The sequence below is a fragment of the Leucopleurus acutus genome (assembly GCF_964270905.1).
Source record: "Leucopleurus acutus genome assembly, chromosome: 6".
In the NCBI taxonomy this organism is placed as follows: domain Eukaryota; kingdom Metazoa; phylum Chordata; class Mammalia; order Artiodactyla; family Delphinidae; genus Leucopleurus; species Leucopleurus acutus.
The window spans coordinates 63,279,938-63,303,809 of record NC_139149.1 but is presented as its reverse complement, the minus strand read 5'-3'; the positions used below and the strand labels follow the sequence as shown (position 1 = coordinate 63,303,809).

General features: G+C 40.2%; 1 protein-coding gene across 1 annotated transcript in view; it reads right to left on the bottom strand.

Moving 5' to 3' along the window:
* The window catches only part of AGPS (alkylglycerone phosphate synthase), a 137,417-nt gene extending 129,263 nt beyond the window's left edge, over positions 1–8,154 (bottom strand). The window contains exon 1 of the mRNA XM_082841178.1: positions 7,799–8,154. Coding sequence (XP_082697304.1) covers positions 7,799–8,139 — 341 coding nt within the window. The 5' untranslated portion in view covers positions 8,140–8,154. The remainder of the gene's footprint in view (positions 1–7,798) is intronic.
* Between the last annotated feature and the right edge of the window lie 15,718 nt (positions 8,155–23,872).

The window sequence follows — 23,872 nt, the reverse complement described above, 5'->3', positions numbered from 1 at the left end:
CTAGGGAAAGCCCACGCACAGCAACGAAGACCCAATGCAGCCAAAAATAAAATTTAAAAAAAAGTAAGCTGTAAACTTCAGATTTATGCATTTACTTTTATAATAAATTTGTAAGAGTTCAATAAAGGTTAACAAAAATAAGTATATATACAAACATTTATAACTATTCAAATAAGGTTTGTACCACCCCAAATTATCTCAGGACCATCAGTGCTATGTGTACTATACTTTGAGACACACTAACATATCAAAAAAAGAAAAGGGGAAGGGAAGACCATGTTCTGGTAACAGCAATAATTCTGGTATGTAGCTATAGTACACAGTAGGTATCAAGGAAATAAGAGACAGCTTGGAAAGGCTGATTTAGACAGATCCTCCTGGAGGACGCTAACTGCCCTACCAAGGAAACTATAATATATTCAGTAGGCAACGTGGATAATACATGCAAATGATAAAGGTGGAAGACTGTTTATTTACCAAAAAGTTTTCAGCCCTTTCCCTTAATTTCTCCAAAAACATTCCAGCAAAACCTCCATTCTCCAGCCTCCAGTTTCCCATGTGGAGGGACTTCAGAAAGGTAACAGTCCTGGCCTCTCCCCAGCCCTCACACACTCACTCTTTCTCATGGGAAGAGTGACTTACCTGGTTAGTGGCTTCTGAGAGGAGGCACTAAGCACCTGGGGTCAGCTGTTTTTCTCTCTCTCCAATCTATCGGCTATGGAGAGGTTATACTCTAGTCTCTCAGTGCCATGTATGAGGTTTCCCAGAGCCGACTCTGCCCTTGCAGAGGAAATCTGTGGTCCAGCACTACCTGTGACTGAGCATAGCTAATTCAGGGTAAATATTAGGTAGCCCAGATCCAAGCCATATACTCCAACCAGCTTTATTGGTAATAAAGCTGACATTTTTACTCCATCTGTCTATATTCTGACTCTTACTTCACAACTGATTCTGAACTCAGATGTGGGACACAGGTATAACTAAATAGTACCCCTAAAGCCCAACAAATAAAGAGAGTAAACCCTACTTAGAATACCTTAATTTGGTCTGGATTTGAAATTAACATAATCTGTTGAAGATTAGTTTATTATTAGTATCTTATTTCAGTAATAATAAAACCAAAAGGAGTAATACTTGCTTAGCACTTGCTATTTATTTATTATTTCTGGCTGTGTTGGGTCTTCCTTGCTGCACGCAGGCTTTCTCTAGTTGTGGCGAGCGGGGGATACTCTTCATTGCACTGCGCAGGCTTCTCATTGTGGTGGCTTCTCTTGTTGCGGAGCACAGGCTCTAGGCACGCAGGCTTCAGTAGTTGTGGCACACGGGCTTAGTTGCTCCACGGCATGTGGGATCTTCCTGGACCAGGGATCGAAACTGAGTCCCCTGCATTGGCAGGTGAATTCTTAACCACTGCACCACCAGGGAAGCCCCAGCACTTGCTTTTAAACGGTTCCATAAAGTATCTCATCTGACTACAACAGCACTCCATTTCTCTGCATCCTAAAAAGAGATCACTTAATTTATTAGTAGATATTTTTATTAAGTGACCAGAAGGTAGATGGCTCTATAGTAGAAACTTCCTGACATAATGAAGGCTATTTACAGAAGATGTGGTCCATCTCTAAATGATACTTCCAATCTAAGAGAAGTATGATACCAAATAACCATGGAGATTAAGTCTTCAGGGTTTCTTATTCATTTACAGTCCAAAGATAGTTAATTTACACCCAGGCAGTAAATCCCCCATTACTTCTTCTCCTCTCCTCCTTTCTCCTCTGATCTGGCGTTTTCCACAGTCCTCCTCCTCCTCTTTCCCTTTTATTCTCGACACCATTTTCTCTCACAAGTCAAATGGCAATATTCACTCACAAAAGGAAACAGGTTGGTCTATCTTTTTAAACAATGCATTATACTTTCTTTTTTTTTTAGACACCTTTATTGGAGTATAATTGTTTTACAATGTTGTGTTAGTTTCTGCTTTATAACAAAGTGAATCAGCCATACATATACATATATCCCCATAACTCCTCCCTCTTGCGTCTCCCTCCCACCCTCCCTATCCCACCCCTCTAGGTGGACATAAAGCACCGAGCTGATCTCCCTGTGCTATGCGGCTGCTCCCCACTAGCTATCTATTTTACATTTGGTAGTGCCACTACTATGCCACTCTCTCACTTCGTCCCAGCTTACCCTTCCCCCACCCTGTGTCCTCAAGTCCATTCTCTATGTCTGCATCTTTATTCCTGTCCTGCCCCTAGATTCTTCAGAACCATTTTTTTTTTTTAGATTCCATATATATGTGTTAGCATACGGTATTTGTTTTTCTCTTTCTGACTTACTTCACTCTGTATGACAGACTCTAGGTCCATCCAGCTCACTACAAATAACTCAATTTTGTTTCTTTTTATGGCTGAGTAATATTCCATTATATATATTACGAATTTCATTTTGACAGGATCATATATTTTATAATTTATATAATAAGTACAATATAAACTAATGTTCTCTTAATTATGACACTGTATATGATCATGATCTATTCAATAACAAAAGATTTGCAACTTGGATGACAAAGAAAACAGCTTGATGACAACCAAGTAGGTAATTTCCCCTAGAGAACAACATCAAGTGCAGTAATATTGCATAGGGGAAGAAATGCAGCCTCTGGAGGAAGACAGATCAGAGTTGAAATGCTGTCTCTTTTATTTTGTAACTGCATGACTTTAGACAACTTAACTACTCTAAGCCTCTACTTCCTCACCCATAACATACATACAGTGTCACCTCCTTTTCAGAGCTACTCTGAAAATTAAATGAGATAATGTACATAAAGCCTCAGCAGAGTACCTGGTATATTAGGACTTAATCAAATTAAAACTCCTATTACTACTATTACTAGAATTCCTAGCTAGGAACTCAAGGCAGGCTAAGTATTTCATTCAGCATAACTACTAAAATAAGCTCTAATTTTGCCAAATGACGTTAAATCATACGTCAGGTCACTTGTGCAAATAACCTTGTTGCAGAAATGCATCAGCTCTTACAGGCTTCAGATGTCCTCCTGGGAAACATTTACAAGAGGTTAACTCAGGTTTTTCCTTCTGGAAAATATCTACCAAGGTTTCTGGTAGGTGTTAAATAATACATTATTTTTTAAAGAATGGTGTGTATAAATAACAGTATGGGCAAGTAAATTAAGTAATTAATAGCTTTCTTAATCAGATATTCTTTTGATCTGAAACACAAGAGTTTATAACCTCTGTAAAAACTGCCATAGAACAGTTTTGACTAACGCAAACCACAAAGAAGTTGGAGCCAAAATTACAACTGGAGAAGTGGTTATCAGTATGGAGAGACAGATGTGAACAAGGGCTTTTTTCCTTCTCTTTTTCATAACATTACAGTAACTTAAAAAAAAAAACTGAAAAAATCCAAAACCAAGGCATAAAAATGTCACATGTTTAGTTGACATTTATTATGATTTTTAGGAATCTAAAACTCCATTCAGAAGCAAGAGCAAAAAGAAATTGTTCATGGAGTAACATGCACTTAAAGGAAAACAGAGGTCCAAAAGTAAACCATCATCCTCAAAACTCTACTCTGCAACTTCAAATAATGAAAATATATGTTCCTGGACAGAAGTAATTAGAACCAACTCATAGGAGACCATGTGACAAGGGTAACAGGTTTTAAATATCACCTAATGCACTAACTTCCAAAATGCAAATCCATCCTTTCCTCTCTCTTCTCACTGCCATCATCTTGGTTTAATCCTTCATTATTTCTCACCTGTTCTGCTACAACAGCCTCCCCGAACGGATCTTCCTATATCCATCCTCATCCTTCTCCAATCCATTCCGAACACTGTAGCCAAAGTGACTGCTCTCAAACCCAAACCCAATCTGATCATGTCCCTTCCTGGCTTAATTCCTTCAAGGCCTCTCCATCATCTATCCTCCTACATTGCTTCATTTTTATTCATCATACTTACCATCATCTGACATACTGTGTTACTTGTCTGTTCACTATCTCCACTCCAATTAGAATGTAAGTCCATAACGGCAGGGGTTTTTTTGTTGTTGTTTGTTTTGTTTTTTTGCAGTACGCGGGCCTCTCACTGTTGTGGCCTCTCCTGTTGCGGAGCACAGGCTCCGGACGCGCAGGCTCAGTGGCCATGGCTCACGGGCCCAGCCGCTCCGCGGCATGTGGGATCTTCCCGGACCGGGGCACGAACCCATGTCCCCTGCATCGGCAGGTGGACTCTCAACCACTGCGCCACCAAGGAAGCCCAATAACGGCAGTTTTTGTTCAGTTACGTGTTGCATAGTAAGCAAACATTCATACATAAACGAGTGAAAGAATGAATGGACTGATGACCTACAGGCCAAAGGCCTCCATGACCTGCTTATGCCCTCCTCTTTTCACTTTACTCCCACCTCTACCAATACTGAATTATTTAGTTACCCAAATACAAGATGGACTTTCACGGCCCCCTGCTTTGCCATATGCTATAACTTCTGTCTGGAATACAAACTCCCCTCACCTTCCAATCAACCTACCACACTATCATCCATATTTTTAAACCGTCTTCAGAAAGCTTTCCCTGACCCCCTAGATAAAGTATATCACTCTTTCTTTCCTTTGTGCTGCATCTATACCTGTATCTACATTGACTCTACTCAAAATGTACTGGCATGTGCATCTCCCTTTCTATACTGAATTCTTTGAGGCCAAGGACTATTATCATCTCTTTACCTCCAATACCTAAGAACCTAAGACAGTATGTCATAAAGCAACTACTCTATAAATGTTGAGTAAATTAACATGCAAGACTACTCTGTAAGAGGAATAAAAGCATGGAGTTTCAAGAAGTTACTCCTCCAATTCGATGATGATAATCAGTCATGAGATAAAAGAATTACAACCAATGACATCATCCAGGGTAATAAAAGAGAAGGAATTATACGAATAATACACATCACCAAATGCTTCCAAAATAATGACATATAGTCACACTCACACTTTACTTGATATACACACTGGCTCCTTCCTGCTCCATCACTTGCCTTCCCTTTAGGCTCAGCTCTGGTGCTGGCAAACTGAGCCCCAGCTAAGCAGTAGATCACTCTGTGAAGAAGCTTCTGATGTTCCATCGAATACAAGTTTTTGTGTTCCCTCGTATTTTGATTCAAACTTTAAAACAGTTGTACAGGATTAAATTTTACCACTAGCCACACCTAATCCTGAATGAAAGACCAGAGCCACTGATAGCATAGATTACATACAGTTGGGACTTCAGTCCGTGGAACAGCCACAGAAGGCCTCCCAGACCAGTCACCTTCAGCCATGAGAAGCCTCATCCATTACCCCAATGTGCCTTCCAAACATTACTATTTTTCTCCAAATGCTACAGACAAAGGCCCCTAACTCCAGCCTTAAGGAACACCTGTCCTACCTACTTCGCTCTGAGAGTGTGAACCTGCATATAAATGTACAATCACACAGATGCACACAAATGAATGGACATAAATGTACATTAAGCCATTAGAAAAATTAAAAGCTTTAAATCCAGTCACAGCTAATATAACTTCAAATGAAGCCAGAGGCCAAGATGTGATTCTTAATTCCTTCCTCCCCCACCACTCTGTAACCAAGTTATGGAAAATTTACCTCCTAATACTTTTTCAAACATTATGCCCTAGTTCAGAATCACAGCATTTCTCACTAGGATAATAGTCTTCTAAATGGTCTCCCTGTCTCTGGACTCAATCAAAACTGCATCTCCCATTTGTTGAGGGGTTATGAAACAGGCATTGCACTAAGCGCTTGATCACTTTATATTTTCCAATTCTCACAGCAACAATGCAAAGCAGGAATTATTGTCCTCATTTTCAAAGATGAGGGGTCTAAAGCTCTGAGAGGTTAAGTGACTTGCCCAAAGTCATGCAGCTGGAATTGTGAAGGAGAAATTCAAACTCAGATCTATGTTTCCAGAAACTATATGTTCAGCTGTTTAAACCTTCAACTCAATCCTCAATGTGACCTTTCTAAAAGGTAAATGTAATTATGTTTTACCCCACATAAAATCCTGCAAACAAGACCACATCTCCAACCCTCATCCCAAGTCATTCTCACCTCCTCCTGCAACACTTAACTCTTAGCAATTCAACCTCTCACTGCTTTACCTGTGAACACAGTTTTTTCACCAAGAATGCTTTTCTCTGGACTTCCCTGGTGGTGCAGTGGTTAAGAATCCGCCTGCCAATGCAGGGGACACAGGTTCAATCCCTGGTACAGGAAGATCCCACATATCGCGGAGCAACTAAGCCCGTGCGCCACAACTACTGAGCCCGCGTGCCTAGAGCCCGTGCTCCGCAACAAGGGAAGCCACCGCAATGAGAAGACCGCGCACCACAACGATGAGTCGCCCTCTCGCCACAACTAGAGAAAAGCCCACACGCAGCAACAAAGACCCAATGCAGCCAAAAAAAAAAAGCTCTTCTCCTTTGGCAGGCTCCTTCCAATACAACCTTCAAGATTTACTCAGGCAATCCTTACTCTGGAAAGCCTTTGCCCTAACAAATAAATACCCAAATCTGGGTTAAGTGACTATTTGCTATGGTTATCAGCTAAGTTTCTTATCTCACTGTGTTATAACATTACTTTACTAGGCTATCAGTTCCTTATGAGTAAATACTGCATTTTTAAATCTCTCTATTCTTAGTACAGTGCGCATGTATTGAAGGAAGGACTCATGAATGTTGAATTAATGAATGAATTCATTGGAAGCAGTACTGCTCAAGAATTTGGCCCTAAAGTCAACTTGACACACTTTCGAAATCTAACCTGCCACACAGTGTACCTGCCAATCCTGCAGCAGGCTTCTAAATCTTGTTTATTTTTTCATCTGTAAAATGAGAGATAACTGCACCTATCTCATAGTTTGGAGAGGAGTAAAAGAAATCACAGATTTAGCACAATCTCTGGCTCATTGAAAGTACACATTAAACATTAGCAACTTCTTTTTCCACTTTAAAAGTTTATCCATGCTGACAAAACCACATCTCAAAAAATAGCTTTTCCTTGTGGCTTCCATCAGAGCTTAACATTTCGCCAAAAAGTCGTAGTCAAGATGTCTTACAAACAATCTCAACCACAGACAAGGATCTTTCACCTTCTGGTTACACCAGAGCTCAGTAGCTACCACCACACCCTAAATCACTAACTAGTGTCTGCTGTTTATTGCTTCTAACCCACCCCTCGATTTCCTCCCTCAAAGTCAAAGACCATGTCCCTAAGCAAGCAGAAATCTACCCCACAGAAACCAGTCAGCAGCACCTTCTTCCAGAAACCACTTCTCCCCGCACCGAAGCTTGAGCGAATTAGAAGAGATCCATCATTTGGTACAAACCTAAATTTCTTTAGAGGATCACAATAATACCCCTTCTATTTATTCCAAGACCTTGGCTTCCAAAGTATTAATTCCATACAGAGAATGAATTTCTCGCATTATGAATCCAAGAAAAAGGGTCCCCTGAAAGCCTTCCCCAATAAGAGTTCTTCAGGTCTACTACTCTCAAACAGTGACCAAAATCCACCATTTCATCCGTCACCCTTCCTGACAGAGTCCAGGGTCTCATCCACGCTCTCTTAAAAACGAGATGGTCCGCACTTTCTGGAACCTGAATGCCTTCCAGCCACCCGTGTCACCTCCCTTCCCATCTCGCCGGTGCCCTCCCGCAGCACAGGCCCGGACTGGTCCCTCACCGCCAGCTCGCTCCACAGAGCCGCTACTCACCGCTTCTTGGGGATGGTGCCCGACTCCTGCGCGGCGGGAGTGGCAGTGGGCGCCGCCGTGGCGGCCGCCGCCGCCGCCGCCGCTCTCCGCGCTTTGCACTCATTGGTACTCAAAGCCTCCTGGGGCCGGCCCAGCAGATGGCCCGAAAGAACCCGCAGCCTCCGCCCGGCGCGGTCCCGCTCCCTGTCCGCTGCAGAACCGGAGCCCGCGTCCGCGCCCGTCCCGCCCGCCGCAGCCGCAGCCGCAGCCACCGCCTCCGCCATGGCTTCCGCCTTGTGCCGCCGCCCGGGACCGCTGGGCGCGGGTGAAAGGTCACTCAAAGCTGCGCCCGGCGCGACCATTCGTTGCGGCGCATCCCGGCAGCCACCGCGGCGACTGGGCGGCGGGTGCCATGCGCCTGGAGCTTCATAGCCTCAGCTCCCGCCCACCGCACCCGCCCGCCTCCGCGGTCACGCCCCAGACCTCCGACACCTGTCAAGCAGGTGAGTTCGAGCAGTCCCGGAGTTGGTTCGGCCCGGGATGGGCTAGACCGGGAGTCAAACCGCAAGCGTCCCCGAGGTGTCCTAGTGCCCTGGGTGGCCTCCTCGAGTGTGGCCTGAGCCTCTGGAGTAGCTTGCGGGAGCAAACGCCTCGGAGCAGGAGACAAGGGCGGTGCTGGGGACCTGACGAGCGAACCAACGCCATCCTTTCCTGCTGCTCCACCTCTGCTCTCCCTTCCTGCGGAGTCACTAAACTAACTCAAAACTGATTCGTGCCTATAACCATTAGAGCAAATAGCTATCATTTTCTCGTCGCCTACTTCGTGCCTGGCACAGTGCTTAATGCTAGATCTCAAGTAAGCAAACTCCATTTTACAGATGAAAAAACTGAGACTCCGAGACACTAAGTTGCCCGAGGGCGTGCAGCTAGTAAATGCTAATGCTAAGTTGCAACCTTGGTTCTCTTTCCGTGGTTACTGGGTGCTGCGCCCTTCCTTTCCCTAATGGTGCCAAAGTTTTGTGTTGCTAGAGATAGAATTACCCTACAGCTGCTCTTAAGACTTCTCATTTATCTACAAATTGACTTCATTTCTGGAGAGTGGCACCTGGTGAAATTAGGGGCATATCAGTAGGACAGTGCTCCACAATCGTTTTCAGCCAGTTGATTAGATACACTTTTATAAGCCGCCTTGCAGACCTCAGCCATCAGAAGTAGAGTTCCTTTTTGCATAATGTGTAAAAGATAAGTCTTGGGAATGGCAAGAGAAAGGATTGCCATAAGCATTCTAAGCCCAGTGAAGTCACCTCCTTTCTGAAGAGCCACCTTCTTGCTAACACAGTCTCTGTGAGAGTTAAGATATTCCAGGAGTTATTTGACTGATAGAAAAGAACTATTTAATAGTTCTGAGACAATTCAGGCAACAGTGAAGAGGACTTGGTTTGTATGCCTGATCTCCAGATCTTAAAAGAGAGTTCAATGTTAAACGTCCAGTCTAACTACAGAATCACTGAGCCCCACTCCTGTTTAGCTGCTGCTGCAAACCATTGGCTATTTCAGATAGACTAGGAGTGAAAAAAGGGGGCAGCACTAGTAAATTGCTGAGTGCTCTAAGGAAAAAAACTCAAGTCTGAGAGTTCAGCAACTCTAGTCTTTGAGCTTCTCACACCCTATCTAGATGTTTCTAGAACAACATTGAAACACCAGCTAGCACATTTGCTTGCAATCATGTAAAATTCATAGATTTCTAGCCAAAATGCTGTATAAGCAACAACTTCCTCAGAATCTTTTTGGAATAAAACAGATCTATTAATTTTTGCTTGACTCCCAGAGAGCTCAGTCTAATACTATTTGCACGCCTTAAATGTAAATGTAGTTAACTGACTTCCACAGTCTTTTCCATATTGAGGTTGAACATGCTTCTTGCCAACTCTCAGGAGACAAAATTTATAAATTTTGCCGATATCAACAGAATAACAAAAAGCCTTTTCTCCTGGGTGATGGAAAACTTGATGTGATCCAAAATTACAGTTTTGGTGTAAACCATTATAGCTGTGGAAAAACTGCTGATTATATATATTTCAAATATGTGTACAGTAATGAAACACATGTAGGCAGTAAAAACACTTGTTGAGAGCCTATTATGTAACTAACTCATGTGCTATGAGATGCAAAAGTATTTAAGCCTATGCTTCATCTACATGGTAGAATTAGCTAGTTAGGAGTTAGGATATATGTGGGAAACAAACTGTGTGATACTATCAGGTGGAATAAGTGTGATGTAGGTGACCATGGTGAAGGATTTCCTAACCCCTCTCCTTACAAGAGCAAAGCCCAAGCAGAGTGCCCTGATACTTGTTTCATGCTACCTAAGAGGAACAAATGTTTCACATGAAGCATGGTCCAGTGAGATTCCCACCAAAGGCAAAACCTCAGTGATATCACATTCAGGAGGGCCATCTCTGCAAACTTATTCCTTCTGAGTCCTGGAACACTTGGCCCTTAATAACCTAGATCCCCATGGAGAGGAGACCATAAGTACAGATTCAAAGTGTGAACCCATAACATGTGGAATTTAAATGGAGTGGCCTTTATTTGTATTTACAACATCTCTTCTAATATAAGGCTCACAAAAAAAGTGAAATTAACTCCTGAAACATGCACCAAATTTCTTTATTGCACTGACTTTCATTACTTATCGTATTACTTTCATTACTTAAAATTAATGGAGTTGTTTCCAGTTTGGGACTACTGTGGATAAGGTTGCTATAAACATTCTTGAATATGTCTCTAGGTGGACATGTAGATGAATTTCTGTAACATACCCATCTAAGAGTGGAATTTCTAGGTCATCAAGTATGCATATATTTAATAGATAATGAAATGCCAAACTCTTCCAAAGGGATTGTATAAAATTGATTCCAGCAGCATGGGAGAGTTCCCATATGAGAGTTCTGACATGTTATTGTCAGCCTATTTAGTTTCAGCTATTATATACTATTATCTTGTTATGGTTTTAATTTGTGTTTCCCTAGTTACTAATGAGATCAAGTGCCTTTTTGTGTGTGTTTATTGGCCATTTGGATATCATCGTTTGTGAATGTGTAATAAAGATAGATCTCCTGTATTACCTTCTAGAAGCCTTACAGTTTGTCCTTTCACATTTACACCTACAATTTACCTGGAATTGATTTTTATTTATGGTGGAGAGATCAGGTTTCTTTTTTTTTTTTCCGATATGAGTATCCAGTTGTTTCAGCACCACTTGTTGAAAATATGTTGTTCTATAATACATTGCCACCTTTGTCATAAATCAAGTGTCCATATAGCATTAGTCTGTTTCTGGGCTCTGTATTCTATTCCATTGGTCTATTTATCTACCTTATGCCAGTATCACACTGGCTTAGCTACTGTATATTCTTTTAGATCTTCTACATGCAATTATATCATTTGTGAATAGTAACAGTTGATTTCTTCCTTTCCATCCTTATACCTTGTACTTCTTTTTCTTGCTTTAGCCAATTGGCTAGGACCTCCAGTACAGTGTTGAAGAGAAGTAGTAGTAGTGGCACCATTATGTTGTTCCTGATTTCAAAGGGAAATCTCTCAACACTTCACCATTGTTTGAAGTGGGTTGCTGAGTTTTTGTTATGTTTTGTTTTTTAACAAACGTTTTCACAGGTTAAGAAATTCCCCTTCTAATCCTAGTTTGCTGAGAGTTTTTATCATGATTGGATATTGAGTTTTATCAGATGTTTTTTCTGCACTGGTTGAGATGATCATAGGATTTTTCTCTTTTATTCTGTTAGTATGGTAAATTACATGGATTGGTTTTCCACTGTTCAACCAACCTTGCAATGCTGGCATAAACCCAACCTGATCATGATATATTGGCCTTTTTATGTATTACTGGATATAGAGTAGTATTAAAATTTTGTTTAATATTTTGTGTCTATGTTTACAAGTAAGGTTGGTCTATTATTTTCCTTCTTCTAATAGAAACATGTCAGGTTTTGCTGGCCTCATGAAACACACTAGTGAGTACTTCTTTGTTTTCAAGGCTCAGGAAGAGTTTGTATAAGATTGATCATTATTTCTTCCTTAAGTGTTTGCTAGAATTCACCAAAGAAACAATCTGAACCTAAAGTTTTCTTTATGGGAAGTTTTTCATTAAAAGATTAAGTAGGGGGCTTCCCTGGTGGCGCAGTGGTTGAGAGTCCGCCTGCCGATGCAGGGGACGCGGGTTTGTGCCCCGGTCCGGGAAGATCCCACATGCCGCGGAGCGGCTGGGCCCGTGAGCCATGGCCACTGAGCCTGCGCGTCCGGAGCCTGTGCTCCGCAACGGGAGAGGCCACAACAGTGAGAGACCCGCGTATTGCAAAAAAAAAAAAAAAAAAAAAGATTAAGTAGTTTAATGCTATTCAGATTTTCTGTTTCTGCTTGTTTCAGTTTTTAACAGTGTTTTTCTAGCACGTTGTCTACTTCATTTACATTTTCAAATTTATTGACAAAGTTTTTCGTAGTATCTTCTATTATCATTTAATGTCTATAGGATCTTTGGTAATGTCCAATTTTTTTATTCCCAACATTGGTTATTTTGCTATCTCTCTCTTTTTTCTTAAAATCAGTTTGCCAGGCATTTAGCAATTTTATTACTTTTTTAAAGGACCAACCTTTGACTTCGTTGATCCTATTATATGTATGCTTTATTTTTTATTAATTTCTGTTAATATTGCTTATCATTTCCTATCTTCCCCTTTTTTTTTCTAATTTTTTGAAATGAATGCTTAGCTCATTGGTTTCTCAGCCTTTTGTTGTGTTTCTTTTCTGATATATGCATTTAGGACTATAAATTTCTCTATAAGCAATTAACTTCAAGTTTCAATAACATTATTTTCATTATTATTCAGTTCCAAATAGTTTTCTTTTGTATTTGAAAAGAATAATTTGTATTCTCTCTTGTTGAGGGGTGCAGTGTTCCCCAAATACAAATTTGACCTAATGACTGTATTGTTAAGTCTTTTATATCCTGATATTTTATTTAATTATTTTATCAATTATTGAAGTATGTTAAGATCTCCCACTATCATTATGGATTTATATCTTTTTCCTTGTACAGCTAATCTTTGTTTTCTGTACTTTGAAGCTATATATCAGATATGTCAAAATTATTATATTTTCCTGATTAATTGAACATTTTATAATTATCAGATATCCCTCTCTTTTTTCTAATACTGATTTTTGTCTTAAAGTTTATCTACACCAACTTGTATGTGTGTGTGCAGGTCAGTGGTGGTCTTATCCTATGACTTTTAATCTTCTTGTATTCATATATTTTAGATGTGTCTCTTGTAAACAGCATTTAGTTGTTTTCTTTTAGGAAGTATTAGCACAAAATCTTGGATCATTTAGCCTATTTAAATTTAATTCACTTACCAATATATTTGGTGTAATGGCTAAGAGCACTAGCCTCATTGCCAGACAGACTTGGGTTTGAATGTTGGCTCCACCATTGATCAGATGTGTTGTCTTAAGCTTGTCACATTAATATCTTTGGGCTCAGCTCCTTGTCTGTAAAATTAGGATAGTACTAGCTAATTCCCAGGGGTATTAAAGGATTAATGAGCAAAAATATAGTAAATTCTAACTGCTCTTATGGAAGTGGGAATGAGGCTGGTATAAGGATAACAGCCCTCCTGCATAAGAAAATGCATGCTAGAGGGAAAAGAAGTAAGGTTGAACAAGAAATGTGAGACCAAATCTGGGGAGCATTGAAAACTTAGCAGAAGAGTAAACACTTGATCTGGTGGAAGTTAAGTTCTTGAGCAGGGAATTATCATGACAATCCTGGAAAGACCACTACTTTGGAATTCATTCTCAAGTGGAAGTCAGCCTATCAAATATACCTGAGAAGCTGTCCACAGTTGTAAAAAGAAGCTCTACCAGCAAATGATGAAGACATAAAGAACTCTTACAGGGACTTCCCTGGTGGCACAGTGGTTAAGAATCCTCCTGCCAATGCAGGGGACAGGGTTTCGATCCCTGGTCCAGGAAGATCCCATATGCCACGGAGCAACTAAGCCCATGCGCCACAACTACTGAGCCTTTGCTCTAGGGCCCACGGGCCGCAACAAGAGAAGCCACGGCAATGAGAAGCCCGCGCACCACAACAAAGAGTAGCCCCACTCCCCGCAACTAGAGAAAGCCTGCACGCAGCAACGAAGACCCAATGCAGCCAGGAAAACAAAAAGAACTCCTACAAAAGAAGTTAATAATGTTTTTGAATGAACGGAAAGCATTGAACTGTGCTTAGCTGTCTGCTCCAGTAAAGGGCACTGAATTAGCTCAAGAAATGAAGGTGTTTAATGTGAAAGTGGCTACAGGTGGTAACGCATTCTATTGCAATACCATTCTATTTCAGGATGTCACAATCACCCTATGTAGGGTAAGGAGGAACTGCATTAATTAGCCAAATTATTGGGCTGGAGTTGAAAATACTTTATGTTTTTTTGCTGCTCTGCTACTAACTTGCTATGTGATCTAAAACTCTGTTTCTTCATTTCTTTGTACTTTAGGTAAGAATAATTTCTGGCCTGCCTACCTCTCACATTTACTGCAAAATGATAAATGTGCAAGGACTTTGGAAACCAAAGTCAAAAGTTACTTTAAAATAATTATTTTCTTTAGAACATATAAAATCAAGATTTGCTCTTTATCAATTAATACTCTAAACCAGTAAACTTTTAAACTTTTGCTTTTAGGCAAACTTAAACTCTTTCATCTCTAGGACTTCTTTATAATCTTAAAAACTGAGAACCCCTAAAGAGCTTTCATTTATTTTTCCCCCCCATGCATCTTTTTTTTTTAATTGGAGTATAATTGCTTTACAATGTTCTGTTAGTTTCTGCTATGCAGTGAAGGGAATCAGCTATATGTATACATATATCCCCTCCCTCTTGGACCTCCCTTCCACCCCCACCCCCATCCCAGCCATGTAGGTCACCACAGAGCACCGAGCTGAGCTCCCTGTGCTATACAACAGGTTCCCACTAGCTATCTGTTTCACACATGGTAGTGTATATATGTCAATCCTAATCTCCCAATTCGTCCCACCCTCCCCTTCCCTGCCACTCCCCCACCCCTGCCGTGTCCACATGTCAGTTCTCTACATCTGTGTCTCTATTCCTGCCCTAAAAATGGGTTCATCTGTACCATTTTTCTAGATTCCACATATATGTGGATATTTTTCTCTTTCTGACTTACTTCACTCTGTGTGACAAACTCTAGGTCCAGCCACATCTCTATAAATGACCCAATTTCATTCCTTTTTATGCCTGAGTAATAGTCCATTGTATATATGTACCACATCTTCTTTATCCATTCATCTGTCGTTGGACATTTAGGTTGATTCCATGTCCTGGCTATTGTAAATAGTGCTGCAATGAACATTGGGGTACATGTGTCATTTTGAATTATGGTTTTCTCAGGGTATACGCCCAGTAGTGGGACTGCTGGGTCATATGGTAGTTCTATTTTTAGTTTTTTAAGGAACCTCCATATTGTTCTCCATAGTGACTGTATCAATTTACATTGCCACCAACAGTCCAAGAGGGTTCCCTTTTCTCCACACCCTCTCCAGCATTTGTAGATTTTTTGATGGTGGCCATTCTGACCAGTGTGAGGTGATACCTCATTGTAGTTTTGATTTGCATTTCTCTAATAACTAGTGATGTTGAGCATATTTTCATGTGCCTCCTGGCCATCTGTATGTTTTCTTTGGAGAAATGTCTATTTAGGTCTTCTGCCCGTTTTTTGATTGGGTTGTTTTTTTTTGATATTGAGCTCCATGAGCTGTTTATATATATTGGAGATTAATCCTTTGTCCATTGCTTTGTTTGCAAATATTTTCTCCAATTCTGAGGGTTGTCTTTTTATCTTGTTTATGGTTTCCTTTGCTGTGCAAAAACTTTTAAGTTCATTAGGTCCCATTTGTATATTTTTGTTTTTATTTTCATTACTTTAGGAGGTGGGTCAAAAAAGATCTTGCGGGCTTCCCTGGTGGCGCAGTGGTTGAGAGTCCGCCTGCCGATGCAGGGGACGCGGGTTCGTGCCCAGGTCCGGGAGTATCCCACGTGCCGTGGAGCGGCTGGGCCCGTGGGCCATGGCTGCTGGGCCTGCGCATCCGGAGCTTGTGCTCCTCAACGGGAGAGGCCACAGTGGTGAGAGGCCCGCGTACCACAAAAATAAATAAATAAAAGATCTTGCTGTGGTTTATCAAAGAGTGTTTTTCCTATGTATTCCTCTAAGAGTTTTATAGTGTATGGTCTTACAGTTAGGTCTTTAATCCATTTTGAGTTTATTTTTGTGTATGGTGTTAGGGAGTGTTCTAATTTCATCCTCTTACATGTAGCTGTTCAGTTTTCCCAGCACCACTTTTTTTTTAACATCTTTATTGGAGTATAATTGCTTTACAATGGTGTGTTAAGTTTCTGCTTTATAACAAAGTGAATCAGCAATACATATACATATATCCCCATATCTCCTCGCTCTTGTGACTCCCTCCCACTCTCCCTATCCCACCCCTCTAGGTGGTCACAAAGCACCGAGCTGATCTCCCTGCCAGGACCACTTATTGAAGAGGCTATTTTTCCTCCATTGTTTATTCTTGCCCCCTTTGTCATAGATTAGGTGACCATAGGTGCATGGGTTTATCTCTGGACTTTCTATCCTGTACTATTGATCTATATTTCTGTTTTTGTGCCAGTACCATACTGTCTTGATTACTGTAGCTTTGAAGTATAGTCTGAAGTTGGGGAGCCTGATTCCTCCAGCTCTGTTTTTTCTTTCTCAAGATTGTTTTGACTATTCAGGGTCTTTTGTGCTTCCATACAAATTGTAAAATTTCTTGTTCTAATTCTGTGAAGAATGCCATTGCTAATTTGATAGGAATTGCATTGAATCTGTAGATTACTTTGGGTAATATAATCATTTTCATAATATTGATTCTTCCAATCCAGGAACATGGTATATTTCTCCACCTGTTTGTGTCATCTTTGATTTCTGTCATCAGTGTTTTATAGTTTTCTGAGTACAGGTCTTTTGTCTCCTTAGGTAGGTTTATTCCTAGGTATTTTATTCTTTTTGTTGTGATGGTAAATGGGATTGTTTCCTTAATTTCTCTTTCTGATCTTTTGTTGTTAGTGTATGGGAATGCAAGAGATTTCTGTGCATTAATTTTGTATCCTGCAACTTTACCAGATTCATTGATTAGCTCTAGTAGTTTTCTGGTGGCATCTTTAGGATTTTTGATGTATAGTGTCATGTCATCTGCAAACAGTGACAGGTTTACTTCTTCTTTTCCAGTTTGGATTCCTTTTATTTCTTTTTCTTCTCTGATTGCCATGGCTAGGACTTCCAAAACTATGTTGAATAATAGTGGCAAGAGTAGACATCTTTGTCTTATTCCTGTTCTTAGAGGAAATGCTTTCAGTTTTTCACCATTGAGAATGATGTTTGCTGTGGGTTTGTTGTATATGGCCTTTATTATATTGAGGTAGGTTACCTCTCTGCCCACTTCCTGGAGAGTTTTTATCATAAATGAGTGTTGAATTTTGTCAGAAGCGTTTTCTACATCTGTTAGGATGATCGTATGGTTTTTATTTTTTAATTTGTTAAAATTGTGTATCATATTGATTGATTTGTGTATACGGAAGAATCCTTGCATTCCTGGGATAAATCCCACTTGATCGTGGTATATGATCCTTTTAATGTGCTGTTGGATTCTGTTTGCTAGTATTTTGTTATCCTCATCAGTGATATTGGTCTGTGATTTTCTTTTTTTGTGATATCTTTGTCTGATTTTGGTATCAGGGTGATGGTGGCCTCGTAGAATGAGTTTGGGAGTGTTCCTCCCTCTGCAATTTTTTGGAAGGGCTTAAAAAGGATAGGTGTTAGCTCTTCTTTAAATGTTTGGTAGAATTCACCTGTGAAACCATCTGGTCTTGGACTTTTGTTTTTTCGAAGATTTTAAATTACAGTTTCAATTTCATTACTCGTGATTGGTCTGTTTATATTTTCTCATTCCTCCTGGTTCAGTTGTGGAAAGTTGTACCTTTCCAAGAATTTGTCCATTTCTTCCAGGTTGTCCATTTTTATTGGCATAAAGTTGCTTGTAGTAGTCTCTTATGATCCTTTGTATTTCTGCACTGTCAGTTATAATTTCCCTTTTTTCATTTCTAATTTTATTGATTTGAGTCCTCTCTTTTCCTTGGTGAGTCTGGCTAAAGGTTTATCAATTTTGTTTATCTTCTCAGAGAACCAACTTTTAGTTTTATTGATCTTTGCTATCATTTTCTGCGTTTCTATTTCATTTATTTGTGCTCTGATATTTATGATTTCTTTCCTTCTAGTAACTTTGGGTTCTCTTTATTCTTCTTTCTCTAGTTGCTTTAGCTGTAAGGTTAGATTGTTTATTTGAGATTTTTCTTGCTTCTTGAGGTGAGATTGAATTGCTGTATACTTCCATCTTAGAACTGCTTTTGCTGCATCCCCTAGGCTTTGGGTTGTCGTGTTTTCGTTGTCATTTGTTTCTATGTATTTTTTTAATTTCCTCTTTGATTTCTTCAGTGATCTCTTGGTTATTTAACAGTGCACTGTTTAGCCTCCATGTGTTTGTGTTTGTGTTTTTTACAGTTTTTTTCCTGTAATTGATTTCTAATCTCATAGCATTGTGATAGGAAAAGATGCTTGATATGATTTCAATTTTCTTATATTTTCCGAGGCTTGATTTGTGACTCAAGATGTTATCTATCCTGGAGAGTGTTCTGTGTGCACTTGAGAAGAAAGTGTATTCTGCCACTTTTGGGTGGAATGTCCTATAAATATCAATTAAGTCTATCTGGTCTATTGTGTCATTTAAAGCTTGTGTTTCCTTATTTATTTTCTGTCTGGATGATCTGTCCATTGGTGTAAGTGAGGTGTTAAGGTCCCCCACTATTATTGTGTTTTTGTCGATTTCCCTTTTTATGGCTGTTAGCATTTGCCTTATGTATTGAGGTGCTCCTATGTTGGGTGTATAAATATATATAATTGTTATACCTTCTTCTTGGATTGTTCCCTTGATTATTATGTAGATCCTTCCTTATCTCTTATAACAGTCTTTATTTTAAAGTCTATTTTGTCTGATATGAGTGTTGCTACTCCAGCTTTCTTTTGATTTCCATTTGCGTGGAATAGCTTCTTCCATCCCCTCACTTTCATTCTGTATGTGTCCCTAGGTCTGAAGTGGGTCTCTTGTAGACAACATATATACGGGTCTTGTTTTTGTATGCATTCAGCCAGTCTGTGTCTTTTGGTTGGAGCATTTAATCCATTTACATTCAAAGTAATTATCAATATGCATGTTCCTATTACCATGTTCTTAATTGTTTGGGGTTTGTTTTTGTGGGTCTTTTTCTTCTCTGTGTTTCCCACCTAGAGAAGTTCCTTTAGCATTTGTTGTAAAGCTCTTTTGTTGGTGCTGAATTCTCTTAGCTCTTGCTTGTCTGTAAAACTTTTGATTTCTCTTTCAAATTTGAATGAGATCCTTGCTGGGTAGAGTAATCTTGGTTGTAAGATTTTCCCTTTCATCTCTTTAAGTTTATCCTACCACTCCCTCCTGGCCTGCAGAGTTTCTGCTGAAAAATCAGCTGATAACCTTATGGGGATTCCCTTGTATGTTATTTGTTGCTTTTCCCTTGCTGCTTTTAATATTTTTTCTTTGAATTTAATTTTTGTTAGTTTGATTAATATGTGTCTTGGTGTGTTTCTCCTAGTGTTTATCCTGTATGGGACTCTCTGCACTTCCTGGACTTGGGTGGGTATTTCCTTTCCCATGTTAAGGAAGTTTTCGAGTATAATTTCTTCAAATATTTTCTCAGACTCTTTCTTTTTCTCTTCTTCTTCTGGGACCCCTATAATTCGAATGTTGGTGTGTTTGATGTTGTCCCAGAGGTCTCTGAGACTGTCCTCAATCCTTTTCACTCTTTTTTTCTTTATTCTGCTCCTCGGCAGTTATTTCCACCATTTCATCTTCTGGCTCACTTATTCATTCTTCTGCCTCAGTTATTCTGCTAGAGACTCCTTCTAGTGTAATTTTCATTTCAGTTATTGTGTTGTTCACCACTGCTTGTTTGTTCTTTAGTTCTTCTAGGTCTTTGTTAAACATTTCTTGTGTTTTCTCGATCCACGCCTCCATCCTATTTCTGAGATTTTGGATCATCTTTACTATCATTACTCTGAATTCTTTTTCAGGTAGGTTGCCTATTTCCTCTTCATTTATTTGGTCTTGTAGGTTTTCACCTTGCTCCTTTGTCTGTAACATATTTTTTTGTCGTCTCATTTTTTTTGATGGGTGGGGCTGTGTTCCTGTCTTACTGGTTGTTTGGCCTGAGGCTTCCAGCACTGGAGTTTGGAGGCAGTTGGGTAGAGCCAGGTCTTGGCGCTGAGATGAGGACCTCTGGGAGACCTCACTCCGATTAATATTCCCTGTGGTCTGAGGTTGCTTCCTTGGTGCTTCCACCACAGGAGCTCAGGCCTGACCCTCAGCCTGTGAACCAAGACCCCACAAGCTGCACAGCATGGCAAAAAAAAAAAAAAGAGCAGAACAATAACAAAGAATACAAAATAAAATAAAATTAGAAAAATAAAAAATATATTAGTAAAAATATAAATGAAACAACAGCAAGGTAATACAGAACCACAATAGCAAAAATAAATAAATAAATAAAAGGCCTTGTCTGTGGTGGCAGAGCTTAGGTGGGAGCAGGGCTTAGGCAGGGTGGGGTTTAAGCAGGGGCGGGGCCTAGGCTCAGGACCTGTGTAGCTGGAAAAGGCCCTGTGGGGTGTGGGGCTTAAGCTCAGCACAGCCAGAGGGGGCCTCAGAGTGTGGAGGTTTAGGCCTGAAACCCCAGTAGGCTTGTCGAGACCCAAGTGGGCGGGGGAAATGCTGGACACGTTCCCTTCTCATCCTCCAGTCCTCTGCGGGCCTCTCCCCATCCCCACTGATCCCCTCACTGTGGGTTGGCCCCTCCCAAGTGTAGGAACGTCTCCCCTCCCCCAGCCACCCCTCAAAGACACCAGTCCTGCCCCACCTCCACTTCTCCTTCCCCCTTGCTACCTCCCCAGTCGCTCGGGGGTTCCTCCCATCCCCTTAGGTGTCCGAGGTCCCCCACCAGTGCCTGAAAGTGCCCTAGTTGTGAGTAGATGTGAACTCCCTGTTCTACTCTGCCATCTTGACTCCACCCTGGAGCTTTTGTTTATGTTTATATGTACCTACCTGCCTATCTATACCATATTAGAAATTAAAATTTAAAAATATTTAAGGTATTCCTTTATCAATTTATTTTAAAATAATAATGAGAAACCTATACATATTTATATAAATAAAATATTTTACTAAAAATGACTATGTTTTCCGGGGCGGGGGCAGAAGAAAACACAAGAAAAATAGCATTCAAGTACATTTTTGCAAAATCTTTAATGTCTTAATAAAAGACAGTTGGATTCTCATATCTGCTTCTGAATTCAATCTGTTGAGATACTACATGCCATGTAACTACTGAAAAACTCTGTGTTATACTCATGAGAGAATCAGAATGAAAAAGACAAATAATGTCTTAGTCTTATTATGAAAATAGTTTTGACCTTGCTGACCCCCTGAAAGGGTTTGGAGGACCCAACGAAGTTTTCCATACTACAACTTGAGAACTGCTACTCCAAAGTATTTCTATAGAAGTCTACTAAAACGTTTGCTGGGTAAGCTCTAGACAACTGAATGCTAAAAGTAGTTAATGTTCTTGCCACTACATAGTATGAAATGCCACTATTGATAAAACAAAGTTGTCAAAAACATTTAAGGTGTAATTTCATATTTTGATACATTCTATATGAAATACATATTTTTAAATTTCATACAATCACATTTTAAAAGTGATTCCTGCACTTTTTTTAATTAATTAATTTATTTGTTTTTGGCCTTGCTGGGTCTTTGTTGCTGCATGATGCGGGCTTTCTCTAGTTGTGGCGAGCGGGAGCTATTCTTCGTTGTGGTGCACGGGCTTCTTATTGTGGTGGATTCTCTTATTGCAGAGCATGGGTTCTAGGTGCACAGACTTCAGTAGTTGTGGCACGCAGGCTCAGTAGTTGTGGCTCGCGGGCTCCACAGCACAGGCTCAGTAGTTATGGCACACGGGCTTAGTTGCTCTGCAGCATGTGGGATCTTCCCAGACCAGGGCTCGAACCCCTGTCCCCTGCATTGGCAGGCAGATTCTTAAAAATCAACTTTAAAAATCAAATTTCCAAATCCAATTCATATATGAACAGCAACTTAATTCTTATAACTGGGGTAGCTGAATTTATTGTGACTTTTGTGCCATAACATGATTTAAGCTATTTTGTAAAATCAGGCTCACTTCAGTGTTAGTCTTACAATGTTATTTTTATCACTGCATTTAGATTAGTGGTAAATAGTTAGAAGGATGTCCTGGACCAGTTGTTCCCAAGGTCATTTTTTTACTGCTTTGGAGATGGGAGTTTGGAAATTATTCATTCACAAATCCTAGCATTTGGACTTTTCATATGTCTAGGTTCCTTAGCCCCACTCGGCAGTCCCTTTATGTGTGGGGCCAGCAGCAGTGGAGCTCCTAGCAGCAAGTGATATTCTCAGAGGCAAGTCTCTTCTGTGGTAATGCAGGACAACTCCCAGCAGAATTGTTTTCTTCCCATTGATCAGAAGTATGCTTTGTGGGTAAGAAGAGGAAGTATCTTTGAGTGCACTAGGACTCCTCCAGAGCACCAGAGAGAGCCAGGTTTGAGGATATTGCGGCATAAGTCAGGGATCTCCAGGGGCCTATACCAAATGCTAAATCTGGCTAAATCTGCTTCAGGACGGTAGACTCTTTTAGAAATCCCTACTCCATATTCAGAAGAACTTACTAAGGAAGTAATTTACCTGCTTAACCCTACCAAGTGGCCCTCAAGCATTATCTCTACTCTACATTTCCCATTATTTTCTTTGAAATAAGAAACTGACTTCTGAAAGGGGACCCCACTAATTTTGGTTAGAGGGTTATAGTGTAAGAAGCTACTGTAAGTATATTTGGGGTATATACACACCTCTAATGGTCATCCCATCCTTATGCTTTTACAGAAAGTGAAGTTTTCTCTCTAGTCTAACTGAACCATGGCTCTACCTCCCACTACTCCAACAATCACATCTCTTTGAAGCCTGAGGAGGTATATAAGCTACTTTGAATTAGGTGTGGGGTTTTGGTTTGTTGTTTTTTTTTTTTGGCTGCACCATGCGGCATGCAGGATCTTAGTTCCCAGACCAGGGATTGAACCCGGGATCCCCTGCAGTGGAAGCACGGAGTCTTAACCACTGGACCACCAGGGAAGTCCCTGAATTAGGTGTTTAGCATGACCTGTTAACCACCCATGTAGTGTTTCCACTGCAGCCCTACATCTACCATTTAGAGTAGCAATATCTGGTTTTGCAATCTACTTATTTATTTTTTTTTTTGAGTTAAACAGTATTTGTATAGTTAAAACACATGACCACAACAATGCAAAAGGCAGAGGGATAAATGGAATCAAAGTGTTGCAAAATACTGTTTTTACTGGAGAAATGATAAACGTGATACACTTGATTATTTTGTCTTTTGCAATCTACTTTTTTAAATGTTGACATCTTAAATGACTATTTTTCAATCAAGATATATGGTAGCTTCTTCATGCTCTTCTTACTTTTTTTTCCTTATTTTTTTAAACACCCCCTCCCCTTCCTATTTTTTCTTTCTTTTAAACCTATCTCTCTTCTGTTTTTTTCCACTTGGGTCAATATAGTGCAAGACTAGAGAAAGGTGAGAAAAGTAAGTATTCAGGGTCAGTAAAATGAGCAATAAAATCGATCCATGACAAAATCATAGGAAGACACCCAAGGCTAATGCCAAGAGGTCCCCCTAGGAGAAGACAAAGCAGGAAACACACCTCAAAGTAGAGCCCATGCATAGAGCCACTGATAGCCAGACCACAAAGCAGGAGTGTGAAGATGGTCATTAG